General features: G+C 48.5%; 1 protein-coding gene across 1 annotated transcript in view; it reads left to right on the top strand.

Annotated features, from left to right (window-relative positions):
• Positions 1-11,728: 11,728 nt before the first annotated feature.
• METAP1D (methionyl aminopeptidase type 1D, mitochondrial) overlaps positions 11,729-17,667 on the top strand; it is a gene marked incomplete at both ends in the record, with an annotated part of 95,537 nt that continues 89,598 nt past the window's right edge. The window contains one exon of the mRNA XM_080690345.1: positions 11,729-11,768. Coding sequence (XP_080546471.1) covers positions 11,729-11,768 — 40 coding nt within the window. The remainder of the gene's footprint in view (positions 11,769-17,667) is intronic.

The raw sequence follows: 17,667 nt of genomic DNA, 5'->3' as shown, positions 1-17,667 counted from the left end.
GGAAGAGAGGTCACGGCAGCATCTGCCCTCTTGTTTACTCCGACAGTTTCAGTCTTGAATATGGAATTTGTTGAGTGAGAGCGAGCAGACGCAGTTAGAAATTGTATTACTGCTTAGTTTCTCTGCCAGTTTGGAGAAAGGAGGTAGAGAGTGGGAAGAGGAGTAAAGGACACAGCTAGTTTCTTTTTCTATTATCAAATCACTTCTTAATTCATAATCTGCACTTTGGAGAGTCTTAACTGCAATCTTTTTTTTTCTCTGTACTGGGGATTTAACCCAGGGGGCATTCTATTTCTGAACTATAGTCATAGCCCTTTTTATTTTTATTTTGAAACAAGGTCTCTCACTAAGTTCCTCAGGGCCATTCTAAATTGCTGAGGCTGGTCTCAAATCTGCGATTCCTCTCCTGTCTCAACCTCCCAGTACAAGAATTACAGGCAGGAATAACAATGCCTGACTTAACTGCAGTTTTTTGTTTAACTGTTAACTGACCAAGGAGTAGTGTTTCATGTTATAAGCAAGAAACAAAAATAGGCAGACAGACAGACAGACAGACAGACACACACACACACACACACACACACACACACACACACACACAATTTAACCTCGGATATTACTGGTCAGATGACTCTCCCTAAGAACTAGCCTCACCCTGTCCAAAGGAGTATAGATTTTAAATCAGGATATGGTGGCTCACCCTTGTAACCCCGGTACTTGGGAGACTGAGACAGGAGGATTGCAGGTTTGCAGCCAGCCTCAGCTACTTAGGCCCTCTGCAATTTAGTGAGACCTTGTTTCAAAATAAAAAATAAAAAATAGCTGGCTGTGGTGGTACACACTTGTAATCCCAGCATTTGGGAGGCTGAGACCAGGGGATAGCGGTTCACCAACAGCCTCTGCTACTTAGTGAGGCCCCCGCAACTTAGTGAGACCCTATTTCAAAATAAAGAATAAAAAATAGGGCAGGGGGTATAGCTTGGAGGTCAAATGCCCCTGGGTTCCAGCCCCAGACCCACAAAAATAAATAAATAAATAAATAAATAAATAAATAAATAAATAAATAAATAAAATAAGGCTAGGGGTATAGTTTGGAGGTAGAATATCCCTGAGTCTGATCCCCTGTTCCACAAAAAAAAAAAAAAAAAGAAAAAGAAAAAGAAAGAAAGAAGAAAATAGGGCTGGGGTGTAGCCTGGCGGTAGAATGACCCCTGGCTTCAGTCCCCAGTATCACAAATAAATACATAATAAATAAAGGGGCTGGGATATAACTCATTGGTAAAGAACTTGCCTGGCATGTTTGAGGACCTGGGTTGGATCCTTGCCACCTCTAAAAATTAAACACACCAGGTCGAGCACAGGGCACGCCAGCTGGGGCCCGGATCGCGGGACTCTGGGCCCCAGGCAGAACTGCGCGTAGCACGCCAGACCCCTGGAGAAACCAGACCCAGTAAGACGCTGGGTTCTGGGCGGGGGTCGCGGGCGGGGCACGCCAGATGGGGCCCGGGTCGCGGGACTCTGGGCCCCAGGCCGAACTGCGCATAGCACGCCAGACCCCTGGAGAAACCAGGCCCAGTAAGACGCTGGGTTCTGGGCGGGGGTCGAGCACAGGGCACGCCAGCTGGGGCCCGGATCGCGGGACTCTGGGCCCCGGCCGAACTGCGCGTAGCACGCCAGACCCCTGGAGAAACCAGACCCAGTAAGACGCTGGGTTCTGGGCGGGGGTCGCAGGCGGGGCACGCCAGATGGGGCCCGGGTCACGGGACTCTGGGCCCCAGGCCGAACTGCGCATAGCACGCCAGACCCCTGGAGAAACCAGGCCCAGTAAGACGCTGGGTTCTGGGCGGGGTCGAGCACAGGGCACGCCAGCTGGGGCCCGGATCGCGGGACTCTGGGTCCCGGCCAAACTGCGAGTAGCACGCCAGACCCCTGGAGAAACCGGGCCCAGAACAGAAAAAGATAAAGAAAAATATCGGAGAGGTGGTAAGAAAGCCGTTATGGATGCCAGGACACTGGAATGCAGACAAAACTTATCTAAATGCACTGGAACTTATGGAAAAATTCGCCGTGAAAGAGGACTGCTATTTCTCTATATGGTTAAGAATCTCAGACATCACTTATAAGGAGAGAGTTTAGCGGAGACCAAGGAGAAATGCGGTGTTGAAAGAGTTCTTCGCGATGGTGGTGGAGACTTGTATTCAGGAGAAGCAGAAACCGGATCTTACCAACTTTATTTTTTTGGAGAAATTACACCAAATGTCGAATGCTACCATCACGCATGCTTAGGAACACTGGACAACATTCAGAGTGGAAAAAGAGCCTGGGAAGGATTTGAAACGGTGGAGGCAGTGGCAATGCCAGTGGCCAATATTCGGGGGAGGCAGAGATCTGATACATTACAACTGGAACCTTTGAAATAATAACCACAGAGACAGTGATCGGAACCTGCTGAGGGGTTAGGCGGGTGCCGGGGCCAGTGGCCGACATCGGAGCTTGCTGTGAGGCAAGGCCACTACTGAGGCCTCCATGGCCGGGATTGGAACCTGCAGAGGGGTTAGACCGATGCTGGGGCCAGCGAGGCCGGCATTGGAGCCTGCCATGATGCAAGGCTTGTGCTAGGGCCTCCGAGGTCGGGTCCGGAACTTGCTGAGGGGTTAGGCCGGTGCTGGGGTCAGCGAGGCCGGCATCGGCGCCTGCTGTGAGGCAAGGCCAGTGTTGGGGCCCCCGAGAACGGGACCGGAGCCTGCTGAGGGGTTAGGCCGGTGCTGGGGCCAGCGAGGCTGGCATCAGAGCCTGCCATGAGGCAAGGCCGGTACTTGGGCCTCCGAGGCCAGGATAAGAGCCTGCCGAGGGGTTAGGCCGGTGCTGGGGCCAGCAAGGCCGGCATCGGAGCCTGCCTTGAGGCAAGGCCGGTACTGGGGCCTCCGAGGCCAGGATAAGAGCCTGCTGAGGGGTTAGGCCGGTGCTGGGGCCAGCGAGGCCGGCATCGGAGCCTGCCTCGAGGCATGACCAGTGCTGGGGCCTCCGAGGCCGGGATCGGAGCATGCCGAGGGGTTAGGCCGGTGCTGGGGCCAGCGAGGCCGGCATCGGAGCCTGCCTCGAGGCATGACCAGTGCTGGGGCCTCCGAGGCCGGGATCGGAGCCTGCCGAGGGGTTAGGCCGGTGCTGGGGCCAGCGAGGCCGGCATCGGAGCCTGCCTTGAGGCAAGGCCGGTACTGGGGCCTCCGAGGCCAGGACAAGAGCCTGCCGAGGGGTTAGGCCGGTGCTGGGGCCAGCGAGGCCGGCATCGGAGCCTGCCTTGAGGCAAGGCCGGTACTGGGGCCTCCGAGGCCAGGATAAGAGCCTACTGAGGGGTTAGGCCGGTGCTGGGGCCAGCGAGGCCGGCATCGGAGCCTGCCTTGAGGCATGACCAGTGCTGGGGCCTCCGAGGCCGGGATCGGAGCCTGCCGAGGGGTTAGGCCGGTGCTGGGGCCAGCGAGGCCGGCATCGGAGCCTGCCTTGAGGCAAGGCCGGTACTGGGGCCTCCGAGGCCAGGACAAGAGCCTGCCGAGGGGTTAGGCTGGTGCTGGGGCCAGCGAGGCCGGCATCGGAGCCTGCCTTGAGGCAAGGCCACTACTGGGGCCTCCGAGGCCAGGATAAGAGCCTGCTGAGGGGTTAGGCCGGTGCTGGGGCCAGCGAGGCCGGCATCGGAGCCTGCCTTGATGCATGACCAGTGCTGGGGCCTCCAAATCCGGGATCGGAGCCTGCCAAGGGGTTAGGCCGGTGCTGGGGCCAGCGAGGCCGGCATCGGAGCCTGCCTTGAGGCAAGGCCGGTACTGGGGCCTCTGAGGCCGGGATCGGAGCCTGCCGAGGGGTTAGACCGCTGCTGGGGCCAGTGAGGCCGGCATCGGAGCCTGCCGTGAGGCAAGGCCGGTACTGGGGCCTCCGAGGCCAGGATAAGAGCTTGCCGAGGGGTTAGGCCGGTGCTGGGGCCAGCGAGGCCGGCATCGGAGCCTGCCGTGAGGCATGACCAGTGCTGGGGCCTCCGAGGCCGGGATCGGAGCACGCCGAGGGGTTAGGCCGGTGCTGGGGCCAGCGAGGCCGGCATCGGAGCCTGCCGTGAGGCAAGGCCGGTACTGGGGCCTCCGAGGCCAGGATAAGAGCCTGCCGAGGGGTTAGGCCGGTGCTGGGGCCAGTGAGGCCGGCATCGGAGCCTGCCTTGAGGCAAGGCCGGTACTGGGGCCTCCGAGGCCAGGATAAGAGCCTGCTGAGGGGTTAGGCCGGTGCTGGGGCCAGCGAGGCCGGCATCGGAGCCTGCCTTGAGGCAAGGCCGGTACTGGGGCCTCTGAGGCCGGGATCGGAGCCTGCCGAGGGGTTAGGCCGCTGCTGGGGCCAGTGAGGCCGGCATCGGAGCCTGCCGTGAGGCAAGGCCGGTACTGGGGCCTCCGAGGCCAGGATAAGAGCCTGCCGAGGGGTTAGGCCGGTGCTGGGGCCAGCGAGGCCGGCATCGGAGCCTGCCTTGAGGCAAGGCCGGTACTGGGGCCTCGAGGCCAGGATAAGAGCCTGCCGAGGGGTTAGGCCGGTGCTGGGGCCAGCGAGGCCGGCATCGGAGCCTGCCGTGAGGCAAGGCCGGTACTGGGGCCTCCGAGGCCAGGATAAGAGCCTGCCGAGGGGTTAGGCCGGTGCTGGGGCCAGTGAGGCCGGCATCGGAGCCTTCCTTGAGGCAAGGCCGGTACTGGGGCCTCTAGGCCAGGATAAGAGCCTGCCGAGGGGTTAGGCCGGTGCTGGGGCCAGTGAGGCCGGCAGCGGAGCCTGCCGTGAGGCAAGGCCGGTACTGGGGCCTCCAAGGCCAGGATAAGAGCCTGCCGAGGGGTTAGGCCGGTGCTGGGGCCAACGAGGCCGGCAGCGGAGCCTGCCGTGAGGCATGACCAGTGCTGGGGCCTCCGAGGCCGGGATCGGAGCATGCCGAGGGGTTAGCCCGGTGCTGGGGCCAGCGAGGCCGGCATCGGAGCCTGCCTCGAGGCATGACCAGTGCTGGGGCCTCCGAGGCCGGGATCGGAGCCTGCCGAGGGGTTAGGCCGGTGCTGGGGCCAGCGAGGCCGGCATCGGAGCCTGCCTTGAGGCAAGGCCGGTACTGGGGCCTCTGAGGCCAGGATAAGAGCCTGTCAAGGGGTTAGGCCGGTGCTGGGGCCAGTGAGGCCGGCATCGGAGCCTGCCGTGAGGCATTACCAGTGTTGGGGCCTCCGAGGCCGGGATTGGAATCCTGCCAAGGGGTTAGACCGGTGCAGGGGCCAATGACCAGCATCGGAGCCTGGCGTGAGGCAAGTTCACTCCTGTGGCCTCCAAGGTCAGGACCAAAGCCAGCTTAGGGGTTTGACCGGTTCAGGGGCCAGCAAGACCAGAACTGGGTCCTCCCATGAGGCAAGGCCGCTGCTTGAGCCAGCGAGGTCTGGATCAGTCCACTGAGTAGCCAGGCCACTACTGGGACCATCAAGAGTGGGATTGGTACTTGCAACACAGCATGCACAGAGAAATATCGCAGAAAATATAAATCAGACGCTTCTCTTAATCAGCAATAACTAGGAGGAAAAGGGCAACAGGAAGAGGTTGAGCTATAGAAAGGGCCCTATAGTGAAGCAACTAATGTGACCAATCAGAGGGTATGTAATACTGGAGGACGGAGCCTCTTTAAAACGCAGGAGGTACATAAACAAATGTATCAAAGTAAATCACCAAAGAAGTGTGGGATGGAGGGAGGGGGAGGGAATGGGACGGGGGCTGGAGGAGGGCTAATTGGATGATGTGTGCTTGTATATCCTCTCAAGTCTTGTACTCCAATGTGATTGATATACGACTACAATGCACCAATTTAAAAAATAAATTAATTAAAAAAAATTAAACACACCAATAATTTATTAGCAAACACATTAAATCTAGCAAAAGAATAAGCCAAGATGGCGGGCATGGCAGCACATGCTTGTCCCAGTACTTGGGAGGCTGTGACAGGAAGATTTCAGATTTGAGATCCACCTCAGCAACTTAGTGAGACTCTATTTTAAAATAAAAATAAAATTGAGCTGGGATAGAGCTCAGAGGTAGAATTCCCTGGGCTCAATTCCCAGCACCACACACACACACACACACACACACACACACACACACACAGAAGAAAAGAAAAGAAAAGAAAGAAGCTATGGAAAAATATGCAAACATAATCAGGAAAGTGTTACTTCAAGAGGGAAAAGAAAATAGAAAAATAAGTAATCTTATAGAAGAGTGGAAAAAATGAAAAAGGAGAACCAAGTTTAGTGATGGCAAAGGAGAGAGAAGGCATGGCAGTAAAGACCAAGGGAATAGTGCACATTCCTGTCCTTTTGCTTGCAATTTGTCTCGTCTGTTCTCTTACTTACAGAGATGTATAGCTGGTCATGATGAAAAGTGGGTACCATCCCTTAGAAAGTCCAGCAAGTCAGGTATATATAGGGAAAGTCCAGATGAATGTACATCAGCTTGTTAACAGTGACTGCCTGGGGAGAACCTGGGAGATTTCTATTATCTATATTTTAATTTCTGTGTGTGTGTGTGTGTGTGTGTGTTACTGGAGGATGGAACCCAGGGGCTTTCTACCTCCAGGCTACACTCCTAGATTTATTTTATATTTTATTTGAAAACAGTGTCTCACTAAGTTGCTGAGAGCCTCACTAAATAGCTGAGTCTCGCTTTGAACCTGTACGATCCTTCTGTCTCAGTCTTATAGTTCTGTATTTCAAAAATGTTTTTCAAAGAGTATGTGTTATATGTATAACCAGAGAAGAAAAACCAATCGACTTTAAAAAAAAAAAAAATTCCAAGCTGGGTACCGTAGTGCGCTCCTGTAGTCCCAGTACTTGGGAGGCTGAGACAGGAAGATTGCAGGTTAGCAAGACCCTATTTTAAAATCTGGAAAAAAAAAATATTTAAAGGGCTGGGAATGTTGCTCAGAGGTAGAACACACCCGGGTTCTATCCTTAATGTGCACACGCACACAAACACACACATGTACACATACACTCTAAAAGGTGATCAAGGAGACCCTGTTTCCAAAATGAAAATGTAAAAAATAGGTCTGGGAGTGTAGCCCGGAGGTAGAAGGGCTTCCAGGAACCCCAGTACCACCAAAAATAAAATAAAATAAAATAAAATAAAAGGTGATCAAGCCAGCACTCCCCTTTCTCTTCCTTGTAAACATGGATTAGAGATGCTAAAGGAAGCATGAGGTGCTTCTCTCACATTCCTCTCTGCAGAAAGTGAAGGAGGTCAAACAGGTGCAATTTCCTGGCACCTGTGTTATTCCAGTCCCACATTTTTCTCAGTTCTTGGCAGAAGATGGCTACAATCTGTGGCCCCTTACATTTGACCTTCCTCCTATGAGGGTGATAGTCTCAAGGATATAATTTTGCCCTTCTTCATGGACAACTGTGTAAGCTTCTTAGTATCAGTTTTCCAATTAGTTCTTTTCTTTCTTCTTTTTTTTTTTTTTTTTTTTTTTTTTACAGTTCTAGAAATCAAACCCAGGGCCTTACTCACACCAGGCAAGTATGCAACCAGCCCAGCTCCAATTAGGTTCTTAAGAACAAAAACAGTATCTCCTTGTAGTCTACAGTAAGCACTTATATATTTATTGATTGGCTGATTGATCATTAAATTTTCTCAGAAACATTTTGCCTTTTTTCCATACTCTGAATAGAATGCTTCATTCTCTAGAGGTAGATAATCAGGTGCTACTTTTCCAGGGATTACCAGCTGGGGCATAGATGGCAGCCACTAGTAGTTGACACTTTCACTTAGATTTCCTGGGAGCAAATGTATACTTCTGCTTAAACCCATCTTCCTTAAAGCCAGTTCCAAGAGATGAGTCAGGGAAGCCTTGTCCTTTGGGTGTTGCTGTACTGCTCCAAAGCCAACCCTAACCAAATTAGGTGGTATTATCAGAAATCTCTGATGCACAGTGGGAGGGGTCCTAGAGCACCCTTCGGCTCTTCCCTACAGCCTTCCAATCCATTCCCTCCCGCAGCGCCTGTCACTATTCTAGGCAGGCTACAGTGACAGCGGTGGATGTTCTTTTGTGCTGAAGCATCATCACTGTTTGCAGTCTCCCATATTTTCAAGATAAAGGGTTCAACCAGTTTTGGCCAGACTAAGCCTGATACCACCAACTAGCTTGGGAAATGTTTTGGTCTCCTCTGCTGCTAGTAGATCCCTGTCTAGTTCTATTTTACTCCTCTTCCCCTGACAGACTCCTCAAGAGAATGCAGCAGGCTATTGGCTGAGCTCATGCCTATAAATGTCTACAGATCTTGACATTTTCAGAATTTTTTTTTTTTTTTTTTTTTTGGTGGTACTGGGGTTCCTGGAAGCCCTTCTACCTCCGGGCTATACTCCCAGACCTATTTTTACATTTTTATTTGGAAACAGGGTCTCCTAAGCCAGCGCGCGCGGCTGGCTTCGAACCTGCGCGATCCTCCTGTCTCTGCCTCCCAAGCGCCGGGATTACAAGCGTGCGCCACCACGCCCGGCTATTCTTTTAAATTTTGAAATAGGGTTTTTCTAAGTTACCTTGTGCTGGTCTTGAGCCTGAGATCCTCTTGTGTCAGTATCCCAAATACTGGGATGACAGGCATGCACCAATGTGTCCAAAAATATGCATATCAGAACCTATTTCTGATTTGTTTCTTTCATAAACAAAGATTAACAGATTTTTTTTCTTTTCTTTTTGCTGTACTGGGGATGGAACTCAGGGGTATCCAACCTCTGAGCTACACCTCCAGCCCTATTTTTTAGTCTTTTATTTTTTGAAACAGGGTCTCACTAAGTTGTGAAGGGACTAAGTAGCTGAGGCTGTCCTCAAACCACAATCCTCTGGTCTCTGCTTCCGGAATGCTGGGATTACAAGCATGCGCCACCACGCCCAGCTGTGAACCTTGTTTTTGAAAAACTATTCAATGTTTTATTCAAGAATCCTGAGTGCAAAATCTGAATAGAAGTGAACTGTCAAATCCAGGAAGTGCCACAATTTAATTTCAATTTCACAGGTGGAAGCCTGGGCAGAAGTAGAACAGAGAAGAGGTGACTTGATAGTAGTTGCTTTCTGAAATAGAAGTATTCTAATATTCCGAAATAGAAGTATTCTAATATTCTGAATGCTCAGACCACTAAATATTAAAATTGAAAAATAGCCAAGATATCAGCAGTAGTGGTCTAGCCCTTCTGCCTATTGGCCACTATGCATATGTCCCATAAGCTGATGATTTTGCAGGACACATGTCGGCTGCCTTTATCCTTCTAATGTCAGAGGGATGTGGTATGAAAAAAGCCACATCAGGGGCCACCTGTGCAAGTTCACATATGATTAATTTCTAGCTCATCCTTAGCATCCACCTTCCGTGCTCAATTTATTATTATTTTTTTTAATGGGAATCAAACCCAGGGGTCTACTACCACTGAGCTAATTCTTTTCACTTTAAGTTTTGAAATTTAAAGTTGTTGAGGTCCTGCTAAATTGCTATGGCTGGCCTCAAACCTGTGATCTTCCTGTTTCAGCCTCCCAATCATGCACCTGGGCTTACAGGTGCGTGTCACCATGCTCAGCTTCCATGCTAAACTTCTTGGGTATCTCTTCAATGGGATTCAACCATGCTGGTGCCAATTGGGTCCTCGTAGTGTTTCATTCTTCCTCCAGTTGCAGGGAAATAAATCCTGCATTTGTTTCCCAAGGGCTGGGTGAGCTAAATCACATGAATAGGTGTTCTATTTCAAAATGTTTGAAACTGGGCTTAATGCCTTCTGACATTTCACCAGGGACTTCTAAGTTTCTTTTTTCTGCACACTTCCTTTGACTCGGTGCCCAGCTAGCTCTCCAGCTTCTTTGCTTCCTTCAGATTGCTGGCTTCAGTTATAGAAAGGACAGGCTTACCACATTCAGAAACTCTCTCCCTGGAGTTGATCTGAGTCTGTAAAAGTCAAGACTTGAAGTAATCTGTAGGAGCGGACTTCCTTCTCCTCCGTGCACATCTCAGTTACCGCAGTGGAAAATATTACTTCTCTTCATCTTTCAAGAAGACTCAAGAGCATACAAAACTGTTTCCAAGAATTATACCTTTTTTTTCATATGGGGGATGGAACTCAAGGGAATTCTACAAACCTAGATCCTCCTGTCTCAGCCTCCCGAATGCAAATGCTGGGATTACAAGTGTGTGCCACCATGCCCGGCTTTAGCATATATCTTTTAAAGAGATGCCAGAACTCATTCTCTTTAAAATTAAAATATGATGCTTATGTAGTTATTAATAAGAATATGCTTAAGCTGTTTTGTGACTTCATGTTTGTGATGAGGGGGAAAAGCAAGTCTTAAGAGTAAGTATGTGATTCTTTTTAGTTTTTTGTGGCACTGGAGATTAATCCTCAGAGGGGCTTTCTACCTCTGAGCTACACCCCCAGCTCTCTCTTTTTAATTTTGAAGCAGGGTCTCACTAAAGTTGCAGTGGGCCTCACTAAGTAGCCAACCCTAACCTGTGATCTTCCTGTCTCAGCCTCCCAAATGCTGGGATTACAAGGGTGGGCCACCATGCCTGGCTATGATTCCTTTTAAAATACACATATTTACCTGTAAAAGGCAAAGGTCTGGAATGATGCATATAGTGGCTAACTGGGGAGTGGGGCTGTGGTCTACACACAGGGCAAGAAAAAGGCTTACACTCTTTACTCATTCCTGAATTGTCTAAACTCTTACAAATTATTTTGAAGATACCGCACACATTCACAAAGAATCCTTGCCAATCTTGACTGCATTTAAAGTCTGGGAACTGCTACATTTTCAGTTTGACTGTTTCATGGAGAGTTCAGTTCCTTCACCAGACATTCCTTGGGTATCAGGTTCTGTTCTAGGGAAGGAGGCTACTCAGGTAACAACACTTGGTCCTGACAGGATAGAATCTACCCTAGTACATCGGTAAGCAGGAACAGCCAATTTGGTAAAATGTACACTTGGTAAAATGTACACCAGCATCGTAACTGGCCTTCTTAGACTTCCTCTCTTGGCAGGGCAGTTGGCAGGTGCCACCCTTTTAAACGACAAATTCTTTAGGACTAAGACTTCAGTTAATACTGCCAAGTAGGAAGTGTCCTTGGGGAAAGAGCTCCCTTAAGCATACCCTCTGGGGTACCCTAAATAGCTTTTGCAGCGGCACACAGATCCTGTCTTGTCTGGAGTCTCTGCTGAGTAATGTAGTTTCTAGGACAGCAAGGGGGCAGCTGGTGACTTGGAACCAAATTTTACCTTTCAACTGAATTCCAGAAAAACAATTTGCAACATAGTGGCAGACGCTGCAAAGTGCTATGTTGAACACTTGATTGTGCTATTTATTATTATTATTATTATTATTATTATTATTATTATTATTACTATTTCCACCCAACTTCACATTTCCATGCACCAAAATGTTGATGCTCTAAATACTGGAAGCCACGCTTACCTGACAGGTTTCTTCCATCCACCTGGGCGCAGGGGCTCAGAGCGAGCAAGCGGCTGCTGGGGCTAGCCTCCTGCGGCGGGGCTGGCTGGGCGGCGGGCAGTAGGGCGGGGACGCTCCGCCGCGGCTCCGCAGTCCCTGCCGCGCGCATGCGCGCTCCTCGCCTCGGGTCCGGGCCGTGGCCCGGGAGCGCTCGGCGGGCCCGGCTGCGGGAGCACTCGCGGTCACATGACCCGGCCAACATGGCGGCGCCCAGCGGCTTCCACCTGCTCGCCGGCCGAGGTAAGCGCCCTGAGGGCAGCCCAGCCTGGGCTCCCTCGCTCGCTCGTTCACCCGCTGCGCACCCGGGTCCTCAGGGAGACACCGCGCGCAGACTTGTCGGCGCTCGTGAATGCATTTCCAGTCCTGCGGACGCACGCGAGCACACACGGTGCACACGCACGCGCCGCGGGAATTCACATGTATTTGTTCGCTCCTCACTCACCTGAACCACGTCACTGCCCGGTTACTCCCTGAGATTTATGGGCCATCGTTCCAAGTTTTTCTCCTCCGTTTCAGTTGTATCAGTACTATAGAAATGTGTATTCTGTTTGCCAGCAAGGAAACCTGGGGTAATACCGTGCGCTTTAAAGAGCGCATGGTGGCACACGTGTAATCCCAGTTCCTGGGAGTTTGAGATCGCAGGTTCAAAGCCAGCCTCGGGCTGGGCGTGGTGGCGCACGCTTGTAATCCCCGCGCTTGGGAGGCGGAGACAGGAGGATCCTGCAGGTTCGAAGCCAGCGCTGGCTTAAGAGACCCTGTTTCCAAATTTAAAAGAGTATAAAAAATAGGTCTGGGAGTGTAGCCCGGAGATAGAAAGGTTTCCAGGAACCCCAGCACCACCAAAAAAACCCAACCAAAAAAAAAAAAAAAAAACAATCGCCAGTCTCGGCAATTTAGAGAGGCCCTCAGCAACTTAATAAAACCCTATTTCCATATAACAAATGAAATCAGGCTGGGGATATATCTCGGAGGTAGAATACCTCTGGGTTCAATGCCTAGTACAACAAAACAAAAATAAATAAAAAATAAAATATGGCTGGACATGTAGATTAGGGGTAGAATGCCACAGGGCTCCATCCCCAGTAACCCCACCCTCCCCACATAGACACAAAATGCACCGTGATACTTAGTTGCCTTTGTTAGAGCTATTCTGTTGGCATGTCTTTTGAGGAATTTGAAAAATACAATTCTTTTCCTATGATGACATAAAACCTTGAGAACAGATGATATCAGTGTTATCCTGAGAAGGTGTTGAGATTTTACTTGTGTTCAAATACTTCTGCAGCTAGATTAGGGGAATCAGTTGGATATGAACTATCTTTTGAAGAACTCAAAAGTTGTTTCAAAGAGGAGGAAGAGGAGACTAGCATTTTGAGAGGCTACTTAGGCACATAGGAATAGTCTTTTAAGGTAGATATTATTTTCATAGTAATATCTAGCATTTAAGTGCCTTGTAAGATACATTGGCACTGTGTTAAGTACCTTACATGTACCAGCTACTTTATTTTTATTTTTTATTTTTATTTTTTGCAGTACTGGGGATGGAACTCAGGGCATTCTACCTCTGAGCTACAACCCAACCCTATTTTTTTATTATTTATTTATTTATTTATTTATTTATTTATTTATTATTGGTGGTGCTGGGGTTCCTGGAAACCCTTCTACCTCCGGGCTACACTCCCAGACCTATTTTATACTTTTTTTAAAATTTGGAAACAGGGTCTCTTAAGCCAGCATCTCTGGCTTCGAACCTGTGCGATCCTCCTTTCTCCGCCTCCCAAGCACAGGAATTATAAGTTTGTGCCCCCACGCCGGGCTTTTATTCTTTATTTTGAAACAGGGTCTCATTGAGTTGCAAAGAGCCTCACTAAGTAGCTGAGGCCGTCTGCGAACTGCAGTCCTCCTGTCTCAGCCTCCTGAATGCTGTGATTACAATTGTGCACTACCACGCCTGGCTCCAGCTACTTTTTAAAACCCAGTGAGTTAGAAATTATTCCTTTTTTGTAGATGGAAAAAGCGAAGCTAGAAAGGTTAAGTAACATGACTAAGGCCATGTAGGTGGTAAAAGGCAGAATGTGCATTTGAGCATGACTAATTTTTATCTTAAAGCCCATTCCTCTATACTGCACGGTATGGTCTTTCCATAGAAATCAGTGTGCAAAGTTCAGGTAAGACAGGACAAGTATGACTGAAAGAAGTGAAGAGGAAGTGTCTTCACAGAGGAGCAAGGTTAGTAGCCTGATAGACCTCAGTACTTCAGTGTTAGTGGAGAGGAGTGAGGAGCCATAGGAAGATTTGGTAGAGATGTGTAAGGGGAAGGCGATGTAGGAGGCATTTTGGACTTCAGGGAAGAATGGAAGTCAACATGAGAGTGCAGCCTTGTGAAGAGGCCAATTTACATCTTATCAGATGGAGGCTACAGTTCAAACTATTAAGTTACTTTTCTGTTTCCTTTTTTTTTTTAACAAGAAATAACATCAATGAGATTTTGTTTTTGTGTGGCGCAGGTAATGGATGGTAAGGAGGATCTAAGGATATACTTATGGTGAAGCTGAGCAGAGTGGTGCATGCCTGTCATCCCAGTACTTAGAAGGCTTAAACAGGAGGACTGCAGGTTCACAGCCACCCTCAGCAAACTTATGAGGCCCCCTGCAACTTAGAGAGACCCTGTTTCAAAAATAAAAAGTAAAATAGGGTTGAGGGGTATAGACTAGAGGTAGAATGACTTTGGCTTCAATCACCAATACCACATACACACACAAAAAGAAATACTGGAACCTGGGTGTGGCAGCGCACGCTTGTAATCCCAGCATTCGGGAGGCTGAGACGGGGGATCGCGGTTCTCAGGCAGCGTCAGCTACTTAATGAGGCCATCTGCAACTTAGTGAGATGCTGTTTCAAAATAAAGAATTAAAAAAAGGGGGCTCCAGGCATGGTGGCGCATGCTTGTAATCCTTCAACTTGGGAGGCGGAGACAGGAGAGTCGCGCAGGTACAAAGCCAGCCTGGCTGGTTTAAGAGAATCTGTTTCCAAATAAAAATATAAAAATAGGTCTGGGAGTGTAGCCTGGACCTATGGGATTCCTAGAAGGGTTTCCAGGAACCCCAGTACCACCAAAAAAAAAGGGCAAGGGTGTAGCTCTGAGGTTGAATGCCACTGGGTTCCATCCCCAGACCTGGGGGGGGGAAATCACTAAAAACAAACAAACAAACAAACCCAAAACACATATACATGTGTGTATATATATACACATGTATATGTGTGTGTTATATAATCTTTTTGCCAATTACAGAAATAGCAAACTAATCTTACCCTTCCTTCTTTGTCACTTAAGATTTTGACAAATCTTGGGAAAGGCTTCAGTAGGAGAGCCAGATCAAGTTATTAGTTCTTCTAAACCACCCCACCATATCCCACAGTACTTCAACAGCCATAAAAGGGACATTTTGATTTAAAACTAAAAGAAAATTGCTATCAGGAAGATATTTTAGTTATAGGGAAAGGGCCCTTTCTTCACAACCCATAGCTAGTTTTAATATTGCAGATCTTCCTGCCACCTGCTCCCTAACCCCAGTGTTGAAAATGAGAGATAAATTTATAAAAATTCTTCTTTCTTCTCTTGTCCCCCTCTTTACCCATCTTCAGTGATGTAAGTTAATCTACCACAAGTCTTTTTGTACCCAGATTGGTTTCTTGGAACAAGAGAAAAGGTAGCAAGAGCCTTGTAGGCTTGGACTCAAATATTCCCAGGTATTGGCACTGGGAGGAGGCCCCAGACCCAGAGTCACAAATTCCCACCCCAAGACCCTAGGAACTATCTTCTAGTTTAGTCTCTCACTCTCAACCCCCACTTTACTAGAACCTTATTCTAGCTTCTGAAGCCACTATGCTTAGTATCCTTTGCTTAGTATGTATGGGAAGTAAGAAGGCATACTTTCTTCTTTATACTTTTGTCCCTTATTTGAGGTAGTATTCTTTAGATTGTCTCCTTTCTCTGAATTTCTTTCTTTCTTTCTTTCTTTCTTTCTTTCTTTCTTTCTTCCTTTCTTTCTTTCTTTCTTTCTTTCTTTCTTTTTCTTTCTTTTTTTTCTTCCTTCCTTTCTTTTTTTCTTTCTTTCTTCCTCTCTTTCTCTCTCTCTTTTTGTTGTTGTTGTTGTTGTTGTTTGTTCATTTGTTTGTGGTACTGGAGATGGAGCCCAGGAGCATTCTATTGCCAAACTATACCCCCAGCCCTATTTTATTTTTATTTTTTATTTTTTATTTTTGCAATACTGGGGATTGAACACAGGGGCATTTTACCTCTATGCTACACCCCCAGTCCTATTTTTTAATCTTTATTTTTTGAAACAGAGTCTCACTGAATTACAGAGGGCCTCACTAAGTAGCTGAGGCTGGCCGCAAACCTGTGATCCTCCTTACTCAGCCTCCCAAGTACTGGGATTACAAGCCTGTGCCACCATGCCTGGCTCTATTTTTTATTTTTGAATCAGGGTCTCACTAGGTTGATGAGAGTCTCACTACTTCCTGAGGCTGGCTGGGAACCTGTGATCCTGTCTCAACCTCCCAAGTACTGGAATTACAGTCATGTGCCACCATGCCTGCTTCTCTCTGATTTTCTGAGTTTCACGAGGCCTTTCTGTCAGTTTTTTCCTGATATTTCTCCTGCTGAGATGTAGACTTTTTACAGGCAAGAATCTTACTTTCTTCATCTTTGTCTCCCAAAGCCTGTAGCATATCATCTGTACATAATAGTATATTCTCAATTTCATAGCTGAAAGAAAGGCTTTCAGAATACATCTTTCTAGGAGGTAGAACCAGATATAGTGGCAATCACCTGTGACCCCGGCTACTTGGGACGCTCAGGCAGGAGGATCACAAGTTTGAGGCCAGCCTGGGCAACTTAGTGAGATGCTTGTTTAGTACAAGACCCTGGGTTCAATCCCCAGTACCTCATTTCTACCTGCAAAATTATATAGTAAGCCCAAAGAGTAATATATCCCCTAAGTTTCAGTTTCCTTATATTACTTTGTTACTGAATATTCTCCACACTCTATCCCCCAGTTGCCTATTTGGTACTGGGGATTAGATCCAGGGTTTTCTACCACCGAGCTACATCCCAGCCTTTTAAAAAACTTAATTAGTTGTTGTTGTTGTTGTTGTTTGCAGTACTGGGGATGGAACCCAGGGGCATTCTACCTCTGTGCTACACCCCCAGCCTATTTTTAATTCTTCATTTTGAAATAGGGTTTCACTCAGTTGTAAAGGGCCTTACAAAGTAGCTGAGGCTGCCCACAAACTGCGATCCTCCTGTTTTAGCCTCCCAAATGCTGAGATTAAAAGTGTGTACCACCATGCCCAGCTTATTTTTTATTTTGAAACAGGGTCTTACCAAGTTTCTAAGACTGGCCTCAAACCTGCAATCCTACTAACTCCCAAGTACTGGGATTATACGTGTATGCCACTGTGCCCAACTTAATGAGACTCTGTTTCAAAATAACTAAAAGAGAGGGGCCAAGATGGCAGCTGCCGCGGTTGCAGTGGCGACCACAGCCGCAGCAGCAATAGCTGGCAGCGGCCAAATAGGACAGTTATTCCTCTGAGAAACCCCGGACATCAGATTGTGGTTTAATATCTGATCGGGACAATATATAGAGACATTTATAGCCATGACTTCCTAACTGAATTATAAGAAAGAAGAGACAGACCAAGATGGTGGAGACGGCGGCGGCAGCAGTGGCCAGTATTCGGGAGAGGTAGATAAAACCGATCCAACCCGTCTTGAACTGTTGGAGAAATCTCCCCCCAAAAAAGACTGCTTCTGCCCCACACGCTCAGGAATTCTGGACAACATACTATGCAACAAAAATGCTTGGGAAGAGGGCCAAGATAGCAAAAGACACGTACTATTTTCTTTTATTAAAAAATATTGAAGAGGGAAGAAGATGGCGGCAGCTGCAGTTGAAGCTGCAGCGGCGACCATGGCTGCAGCGGTGATGGTTAGCGGCAGCCAAATAGGACGTGCATCCCTCTGAGAAACCCTGGACAACAGATTTTGATTTAATAGCTGATTGGGACAACACACAGAAACAATTCCAGTCATGACTCCTATCTGAAATATAGGAGAGAGAGTGGAAAATGA

The sequence above is a fragment of the Muscardinus avellanarius genome, assembly GCF_963383645.1.
Source record: "Muscardinus avellanarius genome assembly, chromosome: 2".
NCBI classification, from domain to species: Eukaryota; Metazoa; Chordata; class Mammalia; order Rodentia; family Gliridae; genus Muscardinus; species Muscardinus avellanarius.
This window is presented reverse-complemented; position numbering and strand designations above follow the sequence as displayed.